General features: G+C 29.3%; 2 protein-coding genes across 3 annotated transcripts in view; one reads left to right on the top strand and one right to left on the bottom strand.

Annotated features, from left to right (window-relative positions):
- The first annotated feature begins 4,388 nt into the window (after window positions 1-4,388).
- Window positions 4,389-7,033, top strand: LOC111630702 (pupal cuticle protein 36-like). Its single transcript, XM_023374846.1, has 5 exons — window positions 4,389-4,419; window positions 4,563-4,585; window positions 4,678-4,830; window positions 5,001-5,384; window positions 6,219-7,033. The coding sequence occupies exons 1-5, from the start codon at window positions 4,389-4,391 to the stop codon at window positions 6,915-6,917; spliced, it is 1,290 nt and encodes a 429-aa protein (XP_023230614.1). The 3' UTR covers window positions 6,918-7,033.
- A 6,976-nt stretch (window positions 7,034-14,009) lies between these two features.
- The window catches only part of LOC111630703 (NAD kinase 2, mitochondrial-like), a 33,512-nt gene continuing 27,451 nt past the window's right edge, over window positions 14,010-20,070 (bottom strand). For both annotated transcript variants that reach the window (XM_023374847.1, XM_023374849.1), the window contains exons 8-9: window positions 19,124-19,163; window positions 14,010-14,278 (exon numbers count right to left, since the gene is read on the bottom strand). In XM_023374847.1, the coding sequence (XP_023230615.1) occupies window positions 14,140-14,278; window positions 19,124-19,163 (179 nt within the window). In that variant the 3' untranslated portion in view covers window positions 14,010-14,139. The remainder of the gene's footprint in view (window positions 14,279-19,123; window positions 19,164-20,070) is intronic.

Genomic DNA, 20,070 nt, shown 5'->3' with positions numbered 1-20,070 from the left:
CTACCATCTTCTCTAACATTCACACTGCTATTTGTTTGTATATATACAAGCATCCTCAACCATTTTCTCTTAGAAACAAAAATTAAAAAGAAATTCTACAGAAAAGAAGAAATTAATTAGGACAAATTTACAGTAATTACGAAAAAAGAAAGAAAAAAAAAATAGCCGTTTAACACCATATTAGATCTTTATCAATACATAAATATAAAAATGTAATCGACTGTAGAAAACAAATAGAACATGATAAACATGATATTTTAATTGTTTTTAATAAATTTAAATACGTTTTTTTTATATTTACAGAATGTTTAAAAATATATTATAAGTATAACGAATATATATCTAATTGTTAAAATGTCGTGTTATATAAAACAATGTTTTATTTAAATTATAAATTTCAAAATGTTTTGTTTAATTAAGAATTTAATAAACAATTATATGCAGATGTTGAGGTGGGGTCGGATATTATCCCGATTCTTTTTAAAATGCCTTGAAACTCCCATTACTTTTTAGTAGCAATAATATCCCGGAAGTTAGTTTTTGGAATTGTATATATAAATTTTAAAAACATTTTCGTACAATTAAATAAATATGGAATTTTAAGGGATTCTTAAGGGAATTTTCCATAAGAAATCGAATAAAAGATAAACTAATTTTTATTCTGTAATTATATATTTGAATATCGCATGCAAATTATCAATCTTGTCTTCCATCCTCAGCAATAGATCAAAAAATACCTACGATAATGATATTATCTGGTTAAAGATGTTTACGAATATAAATTTGTTAACGGCTAACTGAAATATATTACATATTTAAGCGTTATGTATGCACTTAAGTGTGAGTGTAGGCGTACGTGCTCTAGTTAGGTGAGAGGGAAAACCATCACACTCCTTTTTTATCCCACACTCGAGCATTAATTATATGTAATATATAGGCTATATATTCTATAAGAATGCCTATATTCTTTAAGAATAATATATATATATTGTTCTTACAGAATATAGCGAAATTCTCAACCCTTTCTTTATTCCAAATTTCGTTGACTCGTCTATAAACAATAAATAAAGTCATTCAATAATAAAACAAGTACTGACAATTTCGTTTAGAAACTATAATTTTTATATCTTAAGATTCGAACTTCAGTCCTATGTATGTATGACATTTTGCAGAAAGGAATCTCTAATATTGTTTCAATTCTCTGTCAATTATACAATTAATTATTTATTCAAAAATTAAAGAAATATTGCTTATTTTAATTCGTTCTGCAGATATTAAAGGGGTATTTTTTTTATGTCCATCGCGAGTTCATCTGGATCCATTGTAGATCCGGTTGAACTCATAATGATGTTGAAGTAATAAGACGGAATTTAATACATTCTTAAAACTTTATGAATAGACCCAAACTGGAATTTGGCTCCTCTAGAATAATAGCTTGATGAAGTTATTGCTTCGATCATCTACCTCATCAGAAAAATTTGAAATTATATTAGTTCATTGACGGATAAACTTTATAATTAAATTCCTAAATTCTATTATTGTTTACATAAAAATAATTANAATTTTCAAACAATTTATTGAATATCATTACCTGTAAATAATGTTATCGTGTGATAATATTATTTATATAGGCACCAACAAATTTTAATGCATTTTAAATGGATAAATTAAAAATTAGTAGGTTTATTTTACTTTATACCTCGTATATCTTATCGGCGATATCTCAAAAGTATTCAATGCCAGTTGAAAATAATAATAAAATCTTAAAAATAAATTATTTATTTCTTTAAATTGTTTTAGAATAAATATATTAATTAATAATTAAAGAATTTAATTTATATGATATACAACAATAAGTTTGCCAAATAATAATAGTCAATTTAAATAATTTCTTGTATAAAAACGATGTAATTAAAAACAAAGGAAAGGACCTATTTTCTATATTATCAAACGAAATTTTTATTTATTAATTTAAAAAGCATGAATATATGATCAATGGCATTTCATGTATACATTGACTTTGTTAACTAATTCAAATTATGGCATTTTAAAATGGTATAAAATTAACAGAAAATTAATTTACATGGATTATAAAAGTTTAACAAACGAAAATAATAATAATATAAACGAAGAAAAAAGAATGTAGACTGACTCAGATGATAAAGACTACCAGCCATTTGATTCAGATATACTGGCGTAACAGGGCCTAGGACCCCTGGTAATAAAAACAAATTAATATATATATCCATTACGTAAGTATTAAAAGCAAAAATTTATTAAAATACGTTATGATTCATATTAAATTTTAACTTGGACTCATCTCTCTTACCTAGGATCTGTCTACTGGGTTCAGGTCCCTTATACAGAAGGGTATTCCAAATTAGTCTACGTCTTCTATGAGAGAAACACAATACAAAAGTGATATGAATTAAAGTTTTTTTTTTTTTNTATTCAGAAAAGTGACGATAACAACGCGTGCAGTAATGCAGAAAAGTTCTACTTCGTCAATGATTATTTAAACAAGGTAAATGAACAATCTTTCTAATATTAAATACGTTAAATTTTTTTTTTTTTGGTATAAATTATGATTAGAAACTGTCAATTAACACATCTTGAGTAAATAATAATTAAAAATTAAATTTTGTATCAATATTTTCAGAGCTATAACGATCCCTAAAAATTTTATACAGGAAGAAGACGTAAATGTCTTTTGATTTGTCATTTTACCCTTAAAATCACGTATAAAACTTTCCTTTTTATCAGATCTGATCCCATTTTGAAACCGGCAAAGTTCGAAGATTAGTAATCTTCTAAAATTACAGTCTGATCCATTATAGGCCCACGCCATTATAAATTTCATTGTTTGAAGAAAATATGAAAATAGGAGAGTAAGTTTTAACATGAATTTTTATATATACTTTGATGAGGTTAAGAGATAAAAGATCACTTTCCTCAATTTCCTATGTCATCATCCATCCCAATTATTGAATATATTGATGATAAATATTTATTTAAAATAATATTTTTATGTTAAATTCTGTTATAATTTTAATTAAAGTGTAAAAATATATTCATATCTTATTCTAGAATTTAAATTTAATAATTAAACAGATAAGAAAACGTAATTCTTCTTACGAATTCAGTCCATTTGCGTGACTGAATTCTCTTATTTAATGTTGTTTAATAACTTTTACGAGTGTTAAATATATAGAAATTAATACCGACATCACGAAATATTTTAAATTAGAATTTATATTATTTATCACGTAACAACAGACACAACAAAAATGAAATCGTTTTAAACTCTAGAAAAATACAAAATGAGATACAAGTAAAACCCGTTAAACAAGAAAATGTAGCATTCGAAAATTAAATGTTGGAGCCTACAAATACATGAATTTTATTATGAAAATTTTTATATATTTTATTTATAAAATATTATCGATATTTAGTAATAATTAAATGACGAAATTTTGTTTAGAGAAGGTAAAAAATTCGTTTTTCTTATTAGATATATGATTTGATAATCAGAGTATTGATGCTTCTTTATATTAAATTGTGACAATTTATGGTTATAAACGAATATAAATATAAAAAATTATATGGAAGTTTGTTATATTTGCTTTATATTTATATTATTTTTATTAAATTATGACGAAACTTCACAAAATTTTAAATACAAATATACAAATGGAAATTAATATATTTTTACTAAACATTTTACTTAAATAATAAAGAAATAAATAATTTTCTGCTTATTTTAATGTTATATTTAATTAAAAATATAATTAAGTCAAGAATATAATTTAAAAAGAAATTAATTTTCAGTGTTACCATTTTCTAAAATTAGAACTATTGTCCGTTTTAAACAGATATAAAAGGTCAGAATAACCGTGAAAACGATGAAGGATTAATCGAACGTCCTTTTATGCTAAAAATTTCGATAATAATATAAAAAATTTTGTATTTCAACGTATAAATCTGACGTCAAAGCAATGCCCAACGTCAACGTCAAAGCAGTAAAAGTTGATCTTTACCGTGTTCTGGTTGCTTATCCTGTTTGAAGTAGGTTAATTGGAGTCGAAAAGCATTGTTGTTTCCCCCAATAGCAACTTAAGGTCGTACAAAAAAATTATTCTGACCATTCAGAATTCTGCGATTTCTTTATTATTTTATTTAAATTTCTTGACTCTTATAAAAGCTTGAGGAGGAGAAACTTCATTTTATTGGAATTTAAAGATGAAGTAAGTCACATCCTCTTCTCTATAGACTATACTTTAAGCATTAGAAGAAATTCTATAGTGTATCATTTCTGGAATCGTGTAAAAGCTAATTTGTTCTAATATTCCATTAATATAAGTTTTTTACGCTTTAGATTCCAAGGGAAGATGAAAGTTTTAGCTGCCCTGTTGTTACTTTGTAAGTAAATTAGTTTATAATTTTGTATTTATTTTGAATAATTTTCGTTAAATTTTACCAACTACCACAGCAGCATATATCAAAATAAGTAATATTAATTTTTAAAGTAAAATTTATGTAAATGTGTATTTTTTTCCTCCCAGGTGCTGTCGTTGCAGCTGAAAGGGTAAGCATTATTGAAACCTGTAATCAATAAAATGTAGGATCCCATTATCTTTTGAAGTTAAGATAAATTAATTTTTCTATTATTTTTTAAAGAGTAAAAGACAAGCATATGGAAAACCACCCGGTGGATATGGAGGAGGAGGGGGAGGAGGAGGAGGTGCACCTTCATATCAAGGACAATACGGAGGCGCTCCACCTAGACAGGGAGGTGGACCAGGAAGATCACAATATGGAGGAGGACCATCTGTAAGTTTATAATTTTTTTCTTTAAGAATATAAATTTGATAAGACAGAAGGCATTTAAAATAGGACAGAATATGTCTAGTTTAAAAATTTGTATACATTTTCTTCCAAATAATAATTGTCTCATAAATCGAATGATAATTTTATATAAATATTTTCTTAAAATTTTGCAGTATGGAGCAGCTCCAGGAGGTGGACAGGGTGGCGGTTACGGCCAGCAGCAAGGGGGTTACGGTCAGCAACAAGGGGGTTATGGCCAACAACAAGGCGGATATGGCCAACAACAACCTCAAGAAGAACCAACTCCGGATCCTTTGGCCGAATTACTCTCCGGTTCTAAATTCAGTTGCTCCAGTAAAAAGGATGGTTACTATGCCGATAACAGTGTCAGTTGCCAAGCTTTCCATTATTGTGTCGGTGGTGCCAAACATTCTTGGATGTGCCCTTCGGGAACAGTTTTTCATCAAGTTCATTTGAACTGTATTCAGAAAAGTGACGATAACAACGCGTGCAGTAATGCAGAAAAGTTCTACTTCGTCAATGATTATTTAAACAAGGTAAATGAACAATCTTTCTAATATTAAATACGTTAAATTTTTTTTTTTTTGGTATAAATTATGATTAGAAACTGTCAATTATAAAAAGAAAACATTTTCTAATGCTTTTGGAAAATAGCATTATTTAAATTTTTATGAAAAAAACGGAAAATCTGATCGTTTATTCTCATAAATTAAAGCAAAAATTCCTTTAGAGCTCTCTAGAGCAACTCTGAAGGATACGGGTTCGAGTCCAGATGGACTTGGAAATTTTTACGGATTGGTTGGCATGGTTATGTCAAGCTCCGTCTTTTATCACGTGGTCATTCTAGTGTGAACCTGGCAAAATTTATGGCAAAACAAACCCTTTTTAATGCCCCGCAGGGTTGAAAGGATTGTTTTGAAAAATTTATTTGATTTTTGATGATAAACTATTTTAAAATTTTATTTTATCACACATTAAACTCAGCACGATCAAAATTTAAATGAGTTCTTTAACCCGGAAGCATATAAAACTGTCTCACGAATTTTTAATTTACTTTGAACAATGTCTTTTAGATTATCTATCTGTCGCGGGTGCGGCTCTTATCTTCCAAACACTTTTTCTTCTCAAACAGGATTTTCAACACACTTAGACCCTAAATCTTGATTTTTGACTTGAAATTTTAGATTTTAAATAGTTAATTAAGTCACGATCTAAATACCTGATCTGAATAATAGTATAAAATGCTTTAATTTTATATATATATATTGGTTTCGCTAATTATTTAAAGTAGAAGTTAAGATATAAATGTAATTCTTAAGAATTTAATAATTAAATTATTTAATTAAAAATTCATAAAATTTGTGTTGCAGCCTTTAGATCAGAAAGGACCAAATAACACAGTAAGATATCATCAACGATATTATCCAGATGGATTCATATTGGGAGATCCACTCACTCCTCCACAACAAGGGCAGCAGCAACAAGCAGCTGGAGGATACGGTGGTGCCCCCAATCAAGCACCTCAAGGTTCACCTTACGGTGCACCACCAGCTGGGGGCCAAAGTTCCTACGGTGCACCACCAGCGGGAGGCCAAAGTTCCTACGGCGGTCCTCAGGGAGGAGCGCCTCCTAGTTCTTATGGTGGTGGACCTTCTTCTCCATCTTTCGGAAGACAAGGCGGCCATTATAATCCACCTTCTGGAGGCTATTCCTCTCCATCAGCTAGAGCACCATCGCCTTCAGGTTTCGGTGCCCCACCCTCTTACGGTTCTTCATCCGGACCTTCTAGTTCTCCCAATAATGGTTTCCAAAGTCCTCCTCAGAAACCAGCAGGAGGAGCATCTCAGTATCCTAAATTGCCCGAACTTCCAAATATCGACTTCTCCAAATTGCTTCCTAAACCTCAACCCCAACCCCAACAACAACAGCAAGCGGGCTATCAAGGAGGTCCACCACCAGGCCATGCACCAGGAGGCCCAGGGGGCCCAGGCGGTCCAGGAGGCTATAGGGGTGCTCCCTCGTACGGTGGCCAACAAGGCCCATCTCCTCCTAGGTATGGAAGATACTAAAAAAATATCTCAGTCATTATTGTAAGATAAATTTATCGTCGCAACAATTTTTGCTTCCACTTATAAGCATCTAAAGAAATATTTATTTTATTTTTTAAAGCTTTAAACGATTTACCTTCCACCTGTTTTTTTTTTCAATTTAAAAATTTATTTATAAATACTATACTTAATTATAAAATAAAAACTAAGCATAATATGAAATATATATTTCTTAAGTTGCTTGTAATTAAAGAAGAATTTTGTACATAGAACAACAGAAGTGTTCACCAATTAGCATAGATTTATCAATTTGTATCAATGTCTTGTAACAGTCGAAATTTTTGTCAATCGTCAGAACACCTTCAAATCCCTATGTATGAAGAAAATCTATATTTGATATTGTTAAACCATTCGTGCATTAAAAAACAGATAAAATATCTTTTTTAATACACAAACAGATTAACAATCTGTGAATAAAATATTGTAAATCTTAAAGTTAAATTTGTAAGTCGAAACTAGATAAGTAAATGTGTTTCTTAAATAATCTTGTTGACCATTTCTTGTGAGAAATGAGTAGACCTCACTTCAACACTTCAGTTGTAAATATTGCCTTTTTTTTTACTTACATTTATTACGAATATTTTATAATTACCAAAATCTTATTTTTTCTTTCTAATCTAAACAAAATACAATCCATAGTAAATTAACTTTTATCATTAAATCTACGGAAGCATTTATATTATCCATTTAATAATAGAATAATTAAGAATATTGCGAAACAGGAATTAACATATAAAATTTAAAATAATTATAATTACTGTTTATAAAATTCAATTAAATATTTTCCAAGCGGTAAGGAAAATCTAACACGAACTGATTCAATAGTCGAGTCTGTTTATAATTTATTTACTCTATAATTAACACGTTTTAAAGTAAGTTTATAAGCATAATTATTTAAACGATATGATTTGAAAGAAAAATGTCACCTTGATCTACATTCCACGGTTTTAAATTCTTTCCTAGACACTACCAGTTTATATTTTATTTCCGTTACCGCTATTGTTTATCAAGTTTGGGTCAAGGAGAACGTCGCCTATTCCTCGTTAGTATAGCTCCAGAGAATTTTATGAATAATGCTTTTCTTTTTTTCTCCATCTCTCAAGAATATTAATGAAGTTTATAAATTAAAATGTCGGAAGATAATGCGTTTTAAAAACATTTATCATCCGAATCATTAACTTCTTGAATGATGAAAAACGAGATTTGAATTGAAAATTCATATCGTGTTCTTAATTAGTTTCAGAAAATATTTAAAGCATAATTAAAACTAATCATCCTCTTACCAAATCAAGATAAATTAAGATAATATTCTATTAATTTTCTCTTCAGATTTTATCTATTTCTTTAATTTTTTTTATAGTTCGTGATGTAAATCGCTGAGATAGAACTGTAGTAAAATTTTATGGCGTAATAGTTGCTAAATAGTTCTTCACAAGGTCGAACAATCCCAAATCATAGTAAATTATACGCTCGTAATGAAACTGTATAGACATCAAATGTTAACGATATTTTGTCATTACTTTTTTCTACATTTAGACATGTCTTTACCTTACCTTTCTTTTTTTATATATATATATAATAAACTTTCATTAAAAAAAAAAAACAAATTTTTACTATAAAAAATTTCACTAAAAAATAAAGTTTTAAATATATTTTAATCCATATAAAATTATCTCGAAAATAAATCTATGTATTCAATAATTAATACTTTGTTTATATCGAAATGAACTTGGATTATAATTAGTAAGTAAATATAGCTTAAAAGAATTTAACATTTTAATTCTTTAATAATTATATTTTATTTTTAAAATATTAACAGAAAATGCTATACATTTTTAAAATTAAATATGGACTTTTAAGAACGATAAAGATCAAATTTAAGATGTACCCTAACTTCAATTTCGAAAAAGTGAGAAAGGAAAGCATGCCTTAAATTCATAGTAGTACGGTATTACATTTACAGAACAATTTATTTTAACTTTGTGACAATAACAGAGGTCATTACTAAGCTACTGTATCTTTAGAATAGCTTAGAAAAGATGTTGGTGGATTCGAAATAGATTAATATTAGTAAGGCTATTAATACAATGCATCTCATAGAATCCTGTCGATAGAATGGGGAAATTACACGGATCTTCTCAATATAATTAATATTGTCATCAGATAATTAATCACGAAAATGGATATCGTATCAGTACTTGACTACAAAAAAAAGTAGTAAGCAATATGCCGCCACTTTCAAGGATAGTAGGTTGATGGTCAAGAATACTAATTGTTTCGTGAGTATACCAAATTATTCGTTTACTATCTGTTCACTTATCTATGATAAAACATTTTTATTCTTTTTGTTTTGGAAGTACATCGATAGTTTTTATAAAATTACACATCGTGAGTACTATTTGAAAGAAATTGTTCGCTATTGTTTTTCTATAAAATTTGCAAGAAATGGATCTCTATGTTATTATTATTATTTTGACGAATTAAATCGATCATTAATTGAGAAGCCAAAGAAACTTAATTGCAAATTCTAAAAAGAATCAATCATTGCCTTCTGAAATTCAATATTGGTTTTCTTGGTTTTCCATTACTCTTTCTTTGAAGGAGTCACAAATAAAAGTCAAGTCAAAACAAATAAGTCATAAAAGGTCTTTCTAGCCAGCATGGTCTGTCCTTTATCTTCCTCTCATTCCTTGTGCTGTGCACCTCTGATTCCTTAGAACTCTTTATATGTAAAGTTCTAAGGAAGAGATTTCTTTGTTTAGCTATCCTTTGGCATCTTTGTTTATGGGTGTGGTACATAAGAGCGCCCATGTACCTTTCCATAACCTGGAGTATAGGTTAGGAACTTTCTTTTCTGGAGAGAAGATGGTCCGGTTCAGATAATTAGAGTTCTATTGTATTTACAATATTCTTAACGAAATTTAATCTTTACTCTCCCAGCTTTTATGTATACATAACAAGGGAAAGTATTGGAATCGTGTCTAATTTGTCCCTCCGGATTTTTTGCTAGTCTCCATGTTTTGAGACCCCGAACCCAAAAATAAAATTAAATAAATAAATAAAAAAACAGAAAAAAATTCCGTGGCTACCCTCAAAATTAGGCTTTTTGTCGTTTTGTAATAAGTAACAACATAAAAAGATTTTTTATAATAAAATCGCATAACAGATGGCACCACACACAATTTTATTTATTATGATAATTAATATGAAAATCATTTTTTAAATAAAATCGTTTAGCAACCGGAAAAGTTACGCAACTCGTTGCTGGATATTTATTTTGATTATTTTTCCTACATCAGGTAGCCTCTGTAAATGACTATCGTTTTAATCAAATTTAGAAGCGAAGCGAAGTTATTGCCACGCTTTCCGTGTACACTGTACAGCAACTCCTCACTTAACGACCGAGTTTAGTTCTTAGAACTAGTTCATTAAGCGAATCGGTTCGTTAGAGGAGCTTAATCGTTTTTATTCCAGATAAAGGAAAGGTCTAAAGGAAACCCCGACTCGATCACTTTGTGTTAATTTGCATCTCATATATTACAGAATATAAAAATACAATCAGCAAAAATTATAAAAATGATGGACCAAAAAATTAAAGATCGTTCATAAAAAAAACAGATTAATGCTTTAGTCATCGAATCCTTCAGATGGAATGCGCAATAAAGTGGTTATTTATAACCGAAATATGTAGTCTTGGAGATTGTGAACGCTTCATACAGTGAATACTGACCGACTACGAGAAGTAGACAAGTTAAAGAAGGGATTTCCCTCGCTGAAGAACTGGTCATAAGTCCGAGCGGTCGTTAAACAGGTTGGTGATTAAGCGAGGAACGGCTGTAATAATAATCCCATTAGATATTAATCTTTATTCTGTTGTTCACGTTGTTCTTACGAGTTCGTGATTTATTGCTACCTGTTTTTTCTATTATTATAACTTAAATCCTATTTCCAAGAATTTTCCAGATTGTTTTCTTTTATCTTCATTAATGTAATTTATTTTCTAACAATCGAAAAATAATCGTTTCGTCTACAATCAAATTTGTTTACTTCGGCCAAATTTGACATTCACATTAAACAATGAAAACAATAAGGAAAATGAAATTTTTGTTATAGAAGAACGTTTTAGAGTACTTCAAGTTTCATAAGCAATTTCTGTAATCTTCGTAATTCTAACAATTAAATTAATAATAGAATAGCAATTGACGCATAGTACAAAAGCATCGATCTCTTTTACAAAATTAAAAAATATACTTTTTTTAAATTTCCATTCTTAAATAACAAGATTGTAATTAACGAATTCATTGTGAATCTTATAATTTAATACCTCTTAATGTATTTAAAGTAATTAAAACCTTTATTGAGAAATGTTTACTATCAAGTTTAGTTTGCAAAGAGTTTCATATCCTGCTAACTTCCTTTAAAGATATTCACAAATCAAATAATTATATATAATTAAGAATTATATTTTTAACAATGATTATAAATCACAAGGTTACTTTAACTGCATTTCGAAAGTAAAAAGAAAGAAAAAAAGATTTAACGCCGAATTAAATCACTCATATTTTTGTAAACTTAATTAAATTCCTTTTTGCAGAGGCAGAAATTAGAAGTTTCGTACTTTTAATTTTACAAAAAGTAAAAAAAAAAAACAACGATCATTTATTAATTTGTTTTAATTAATCGTTTAAATATATCCATTTCAAATTAGTAATGTTTTGCCCCTGTACATCATACTTTTCCTGATAACAGTCATGACGGTCATTTATATAACTCCATTCAGGGAAAAATTTTCGAATTGAATTCACGTGACCGAATTCAATTCGTATATAGTTAATCGGGGACTCCTGCCCCTAACTTTCCATATCTGGTCGTGACTTTCATCTAACACCGTTCTCGGTATTAAGGAAGGACAGACAACTGATAGTGGGAATTTATAGGTCTGCAATTTTAAAATTGACTGTTATTACAATTATTAAGCTGTAAAGTATAGCAATCAGTCAAGAAATAACCTCCTTTCCAATATTTTTACATTTTTGGACTCGAGATCTTGAAACAAACAAAAAACGCAAAAAATTTGAAGGTTTTCTGTAATATGGATGTTTGTTTGTGGGTGGCACGTTTTTTTATTCACTCACTTTGAGACTTAACGCCTGTCTTTCGTAGAAAATTTCTGAAATTTTGCAGGGAGGTTTGTGTATTACGGGGATTGATGCTATTAAATTTTGGTGGTTAAAGGTGAAGAGGATGGGGAGATAGAGGGGATACACGTGTCGTATCTCGAATGAAGACGAACTTAATGAAGATTTTACTCGTTATTAGCATTTGCAATTTTTTATACGGGTAATTACTCATCTCTGTTTTCAAAATTAAGTGTTTTGCCATTTTATAATCATTAGTTTTAAATAAAATATAACAGATGGCGCCCACATACAATTTAGATTCTTTTTTCGGGAAAGTTATGCAACACGTTGCTGGATTTTGTTGTTTCATAATTTATTTAATTTATGTACAATTTAGAAAAATTTTGAATCTCAAGATCAATATATAAAAACTTTTAGATACACATTAACAAAAATTTGCTTAAAGATTTTTTTAATCGTAACGGATTATATAGTTTATATTTGGATACTTAAAGCATAATTAGAAAGCTTTACGTCAAATTAATAACAGTATTCACAAATTTTAACATTAATATTTACAGTATAATATTAATATATTAATATTTAACATTAATATATGTTGAGATAGCTGGCATCAGATTTGTGTTAAAAAGATTTCATGTTAGTGTTTGAGGTATGATTAATCACAAATTTTTGAAATAAATGCATGCAGATTTAGAATTTATCAATACTTTTATCAGCAGAATTCGTCTCTCTAATGATAAAATGCAGACGTAAAATATTGTTGCCAGAGACAATAAAAGTGTATGTCTAAAAATATCAAAGAGGAATTTGATCAGGAGTCACGGCAGTGACTCCCAGCCACGTTAAAAAGTCACTGAATGACTATATATACAGGAATCAAGTTGCCGATTTTCGGGGTTCGATTTCTCCGCCCCAAACACCTGAAGTAATTCCGAATACTGTATCTCGTTCGAAAGAAAATTGTTTTCTTAGTGAAAAATTTCCAGATTTTCTACAAAGCGGCTGCTGAAATATAAGCAATTGAAAAGTACAAAAATCGCCAAAAAAGCTGTATTTTCTTTTCCTTTTTCTTCATCCGGCACTGCAGACACTCATAGAGAAAAAACTACTGAGTCTAGATAGGCTTAAGTTTAAAATTTGAGCTTTCTCGTTATCAGTGAGTGCTGGCCAAATTTCCGTTTCGATATGTCAAAGTTCACGGGGATTTCCCCATCAGTTTTACGGCTTAATTTTATGCTTATAGAGATAAAATTGCATGGAAACAAATGAATTTTATTCAAAATGTTAGTCAGAATTGCAAAAGCTCAAATTTACGCGAATTAAAACTTTTTCTAACGCGTTTTCTAAATGGTATATCGACCCGGTCGAATTGTACACGTCATCGTCTTATATCTTAACGTAATAATACAATTATTAAACAAAGACGATTGATAGACAAATAAAAACATCCGAAGTGTAAAAAAAATTACGCCAGGTAAAAATTTATGACAATTTAGATGGTGATCAAAATTTTTCTTGAGAGTTTTTCTTTGGTAAAGCCAAGTTGGGTGCTTGGAAGCAAAATGTAGAAAAGAATAATATAGGAAAAAATCTTGTGGGTACACGATTTTTTCCTATATTATTCTTTCTTCCAAGCGCCAAGCTTGGCTTTAAAAGAAAAACTCTCAAGAAAAATTTTGATCACCGTCTAAATTGTCATAAATTTTTACTTGGCGTAATTTTTTTTTTACATTCAGATGTTTTTGTTTGGATATTTACTTTACAAGAAAAATAATACAATTCAAAAATGAAAATTTTGAGTTACTGCAAAATAAGAATATGCTAAAAATATATGAAATTTACATATAAAATGCAATTTAAAGCATCTTGAGCTACCGAAAAACTTATTAAAATTAAGTATTATCATGAATTCATTTTTTCAAATCAATTTTATTTTACAAACAGTGCAAAATAGATAATTCTTTCCTTACAAATCACTGCTTATAAAATATGATTGGCACAAATATACATTTCAAAAAATCTGTACTTTTCATATTCTTTCAGTCTAGTAGAGTGACTGTCCTTAGTGCATCTTCTTCAAAGATTTCCAATGTTGCAACAGCACCGTCATTAAATATATAGGAGAGTCCTCCGTCAATTACAATACAGGCGTCGAACATTCGGGATTTCACTTCGATTCTAGAAATTATAATTTGTATACAAAATTTTATTCTTTTTATTTAAAATTTAAAGATTATAAAAAGAAATGAATTTTGTGAAAAAGTTTTAAATCATCATAAATATTTACATTTTTATGTATTTTCTGACTTAAAAATGATTTGCATTATTATGTAAATGTTTCATGTCATAGTAAAAGACAAATCATATAACCTGACCACCTGTATTTATCATTCATTCATTTTTATCTATTGATATTTCAATAAGTTTCTTGGGTTATATTTAAACTAAGTGAATTCATTGCACTACATTCAAAATAAACTTCAGAAATCAAATATCATTTCAATATTAATTTACAAACAGTAATCTATTACTGCATAAGATATTTTTCTGATACTACAAACACAGTTTATAATAACTAAAGCAAAATTCTGCAATCACAAATATTTTCAGAAAAAAAAAAAATATATATATATAATATATATATTTTTAAATTAAACTGTGATGTGTGTATTGATGTTTTTCATATAATTTTCCCCTTATTACTGCAAATGTAGATTAGGAACTAAATAATATACAAATCAGGTTATAAAAATGAAATTTAGACCGAGTTTTTTCTGGAAATGATTGGAAAAAATGTTCCAGAACATTTTTTCCAATATGGGTAGGTAACCATTATCAGACATTTCATTAAAAAGACACATCAGCAATGTCTGATGATGTAAAATGTTTTAAATGTTCCCGTTTACACATTCTAAACACAGTACACAAATTCTTTATAACACAACAAAAAAATATTTGAAATTTATTTCCTCACAAACAAGCAACACACTGGCACCTGACAATTAATTAATAAGCACAACATTGGTTCCTTACCAGCCACACAGCTACACACACTAGTCAGCACTGACCCGATACACCACAGGGAAGCGCACAATTTCTCCCTCTTTAGGTGGGAAAATTTCACTCCCACATTCTTAAGCTTACAATTACATAAATAGACCTGACACATGTGACAATTCTGTGGAATGTACATCAAACTTATCATCTGACAATATGAAATTTTCAAAAGAATACATTCACATGTTGTTCTATCACTTCAAAAATAGTCACAATGCAATGAAAGCACATGATCTCATCTGCAAGACATTTGGGTAGGTAAGACACAGTCAACAGACAAACCTGCTACAATTGGTTCAAGAAATTCAAAGATGGAAATATTTTGCTTCAAGATGAATACCATCCAGACAGCAATTCCACCATTGATGATGATGATCTCCTCAAACTGATAGATGATAATCCACAGTTGACAAACAGGAAGTTAAAACAACAACTAGAGCATTCCCATACACTGCAAAAACTGACAAAGTTGAATGCCACAATAACAACATGCCAGCACAGAGCAAAGATAACCTTAGAGAAGCTGGCCACTCTGGGCTGGGAGGTTCTGTCTCATCCACTTTACAGCATAGATTTAGTGCAAATTGACTACTATCTATTTTGCACCCTGCAGAACTATATTGCCAATATACAGTTCAATGACATTAGCCAGTGATTAAGACTTCAAAAAAAGCCCTGGTCATTATATACTCAAAGAACAAACTTCGTAGCAAAGACGGCAAGATGTAATTGATATTGATGATAGTTACCTACAAGACTGAACTGTAATCATTGTTGAGTTGTCAAGAAAGTTTTTTCTTCAAAATTTTTATCTTTACAACTTGATACAGTGAATTGAAGCATTTANCAACGCGAAAAACATACTCAAATTAAAGCCAAGTAATACATTTAAAAAAATAACTGTAGTAAGAAAAACAAATGAAAAATGCGAACTAATGTAACGTCGTATGGTGAGTTTTTGTTCGTATCGTGGAGCAAAAATATGTTCGAATTTCATGTCGTATCCTGAAAATTTCGTATGCTGGGGCGTTCGTAACCTGAGGTACCACTGTATTATATTTTATTCTAATTCTGCTGTGTGATATTTAAGGGTATTATAATTATATCAGAGTTAAATTTCAAAATTAATATTTTGAAGTTTGAGTATCATAAATTTTAACTTACTTTTTAGCAAATCCTCTTGGTTTGCTATTAAAGTTGACACCTGAAATAGTTAGATCTTTAATCTAAAACTTCTCCAGTAATAAAATAATAAAAAGTAACTAATTTACAAACTTTTTATTTTAGATTATTATAGGTACAGCCTTATCAAAATAGAAAAGGTTCTAGGAAAATAATAATGATATTACCATATTTTACAACATATAAGATGCAACTTATATATACAGTATAAAAGCACTCTGTATCTTATATATAAAGCTGTGATTTCCTATAGGTTAACGAATTCCCCAAACAATTTTCAGTAGGCTACAGTGTAATCTCTACTTAGCCAACTCTCTAACAAAAACGTTATTGTTTTAATTAAACCTACTTTTTTTATTACTAATTATTACTATTTAGAGCGAAATTATTGTAAATATTAGTTAGATAATGTGAAGCTGTTATCAATTGATTATTCACCACACATCCAACTCTTCAAAGTTAAGCAGTAATCTTTTATCAACACTTATACCAGTTCCTAGCTATTTATGTCAAACCTTGCCACAGTTATCTTATTATGCAGCAGCAAAAATACACTAAATACCTTTTTCCTAAATATTTTATGCTGAAATAGGAGTGCATCTTACATACCATAAAATACAGCAGTTAAAACATTTAAATTGTTTCAAAATCTAAGCATACAATCAGAGTATACATATACAATAAATAAACATTAAAAAAGATTTACAGTAGAACCTTGATTATCCGCCCTAATTGGGGACTGGGGTTGGTCGGATAATTGAAAAGTCGGATAACCGAAAAGTATGAAAAAATCCATTATTAGTGTAGTATATTATTATATCCCATGTAATTAGTATATTAGTATATCGCTATTAANGGAGTCGGAGTCGTGGAGTTTTGGTGTTTTAGCCGGAGTCGGAGTCGGATTGGTAAGGAAAAGTCGGAGTCGGTAGATTTTTACGCGACTCCACAGCCCTGATGTAAAGAAAACATTCCTTACAGAATTTTAATTTTTAATTTAACAAAACAACTATTGGAAAAATTTGTCAAGAGGGAATGTGTTTTATTTTGGAATTTGAAGAATTTGTTTGCTAGAAAGAAGAAAGCAAAGCCAAGGAGAGCAAATGCTGATCAATGAAAATTTGAACATCAATTTTTCTACAGTTTTATGGAAGTAATTTATTTGTGTTTTGAGAAAATTAAAGCTATTGTTTATACTTCCTTGCAAATAAATTCCAGAGTGGAACATTACTACAAATATAAAAGAATAATTGTCTACAAAAATGTGCACAGATAATTTCATTTCATCATGAGAACTAGTCAAATCCATAATTTTGAAATACGTAGTTTCTACTACGTATTTCAAAATTATGGATTTGAACAATTTAGATATGAACTACAGTGGTACCTCAGGATACGAAATTAATCCGTTCCGAAACTGAGATCGTACCATGAAAATGTCGTAAGGTGGATCATCTTTTCCCATACGATTACATGTAAAACCAAATAATTCGTTCCAACGCGAAAAACATACTCAAATTAAAGCCAAGTAATACATTAAAAAAANATTCTTTATAACACAACAAAAAAATATTTGAAATTTATTTCCTCACAAACAAGCAACACACTGGCACCTGACAATTAATTAATAAGCACAACATTGGTTCCTTACCAGCCACACAGCTACACACACTAGTCAGCACTGACCCGATACACCACAGGGAAGCGCACAATTTCTCCCTCTTTAGGTGGGAAAATTTCACCCCCACATTCTTAAGCTTACAATTACATAAATAGACCTGACACATGTGACAATTCTGTGGAATGTACATCAAACTTATCATCTGACAATATGAAATTTTCAAAAGAATACATTCACATGTTGTTCTATCACTTCAAAAATAGTCACAATGCAATGAAGGCACATGATCTCATCTGCAAGACATTTGGGTAGGTAAGACACAGTCAACAGACAAACCTGCTACAATTGGTTCAAGAAATTCAAAGATGGAAATATTTTGCTTCAAGATGAATACCATCCAGACAGCAATTCCACCATTGATGATGATGATCTCCTCAAACTAACTGATAGATGATAAATCCACAGTTGACCAACAGAAAGTTAAAACAACAACTAGAGCATTCCCATACACTCCAAAAACTGACAAAGTTGAATGCCACAATAACAACATGCCAGCACAGAGCAAAGATAACCTTAGAGAAGCTGGCCACTCTGGGCTGGGAGGTTCTGTCTCATCCACTTTACAGCATAGATTTAGTGCAAATTGACTACTATCTATTTTGCACCCTGCAGAACTATATTGCCAATATACAGTTCAATGACATTAGCCAGTGATTAAGACTTCAAAAAAAAAGCCCTGGTCATTATATACTCAAAGAACAAACTTTGTAGCAAAGACAGCAAGATGTAATTGATATTGATGATAGTTACCTACAAGACTGAACTGTAATCATTGTTGAGTTGTCAAGAAAGTTTTTTCTTCAAAATTTTTATCTTTACAACTTGATACAGTGAATTGAAGCATTTATCATCATCATCATATTAGAAGTAATTCAAACATTATTATAATAAGCTACCAGTATTTTGATTTTAAAAAATAACTCATTTGCAGCACGAAAACATTTTTTCCCCCAAGTGGTTTTATATATATATATACATTTATTTATTATTCTCTTTTTTTTTATAATTTTATAATTAGAAAATTATTATATGTATATAAATATACTCTTTTTTTTCCAAAAAAAAAGAAAAACATAATATATAAATCATAAATTTTAACTTACTTTTTAGCAAATCCTCTTGGTTTGCTATTAAAGTTGACACCTGAAATAGTTAGATCTTTAATCTAAAACTTCTCCAGTAATAAAATAATAAAAAGTAACTAATTTACAAACTTTTTATTTTAGATTATTATAGGTACAGCCTTATCAAAATAGAAAAGGTTCTAGGAAAATAATAATGATATTACCATATTTTACAACATATAAGATGCAACTTATATATACAGTATAAAAGCACTCTGTATCTTATATATAAAGCTGTGATTTCCTATAGGTTAACGAATTCCCCAAACAATTTTCAGTAGGCTACAGTGTAATCTCTACTTAGCCAACTCTCTAACAAAAACGTTATTGTTTTAATTAAACCTACTTTTTTTATTACTAATTATTACTATTTAGAGCGAAATTATTGTAAATATTAGTTAGATAATGTGAAGCTGTTATCAATTGATTATTCACCACACATCCAACTCTTCAAAGTTAAGCAGTAATCTTTTATCAACACTTATACCAGTTCCTAGCTATTTATGTCAAACCTTGCCACAGTTATCTTATTATGCAGCAGCAAAAATACACTAAATACCTTTTTCCTAAATATTTTATGCTGAAATAGGAGTGCATCTTACATACCATAAAATACAGCAGTTAAAACATTTAAATTGTTTCAAAATCTAAGCATACAATCAGAGTATACATATACAATAAATAAACATTAAAAAAGATTTACAGTAGAACCTTGATTATCCGCCCTAATTGGGGACTGGGGTTGGTCGGATAATTGAAAAGTCGGATAACCGAAAAGTATGAAAAAATCCATTATTAGTGTAGTATATTATTATATCCCATGTAATTAGTATATTAGTATATCGCTATTAACCTATTTTGCGTTGAATTTTCATCGATGTTAAGCCTAACAAAAATTTTTTAAAATAATAATCGTCGCTATTGTA

The sequence above is a fragment of the Centruroides sculpturatus genome, unplaced genomic scaffold (genome assembly GCF_000671375.1).
Source record: "Centruroides sculpturatus isolate CEXI.00-Female unplaced genomic scaffold, Cexi_2.0 scaffold376, whole genome shotgun sequence".
NCBI classification, from domain to species: domain Eukaryota; kingdom Metazoa; phylum Arthropoda; class Arachnida; order Scorpiones; family Buthidae; genus Centruroides; species Centruroides sculpturatus.
Note: the sequence above shows the minus strand (reverse complement) of the source record. Positions and strands in the feature narration are given on the sequence as shown.

Bases quoted from the DNA above. Each gene is read 5' to 3' on its own strand.
- LOC111630702 (XM_023374846.1), top strand. From the start codon at position 4,389: ATGAAAGTTTTAGCTGCCCTGTTGTTACTTT. The intron at 4,420-4,562 runs GTAAGTAAATTA...TTTTCCTCCCAG, and splicing joins AGCTGCCCTGTTGTTACTTT to GTGCTGTCGTTGCAGCTGAA. The intron at 5,385-6,218 runs GTAAATGAACAA...TTTGTGTTGCAG, and splicing joins TCAATGATTATTTAAACAAG to CCTTTAGATCAGAAAGGACC.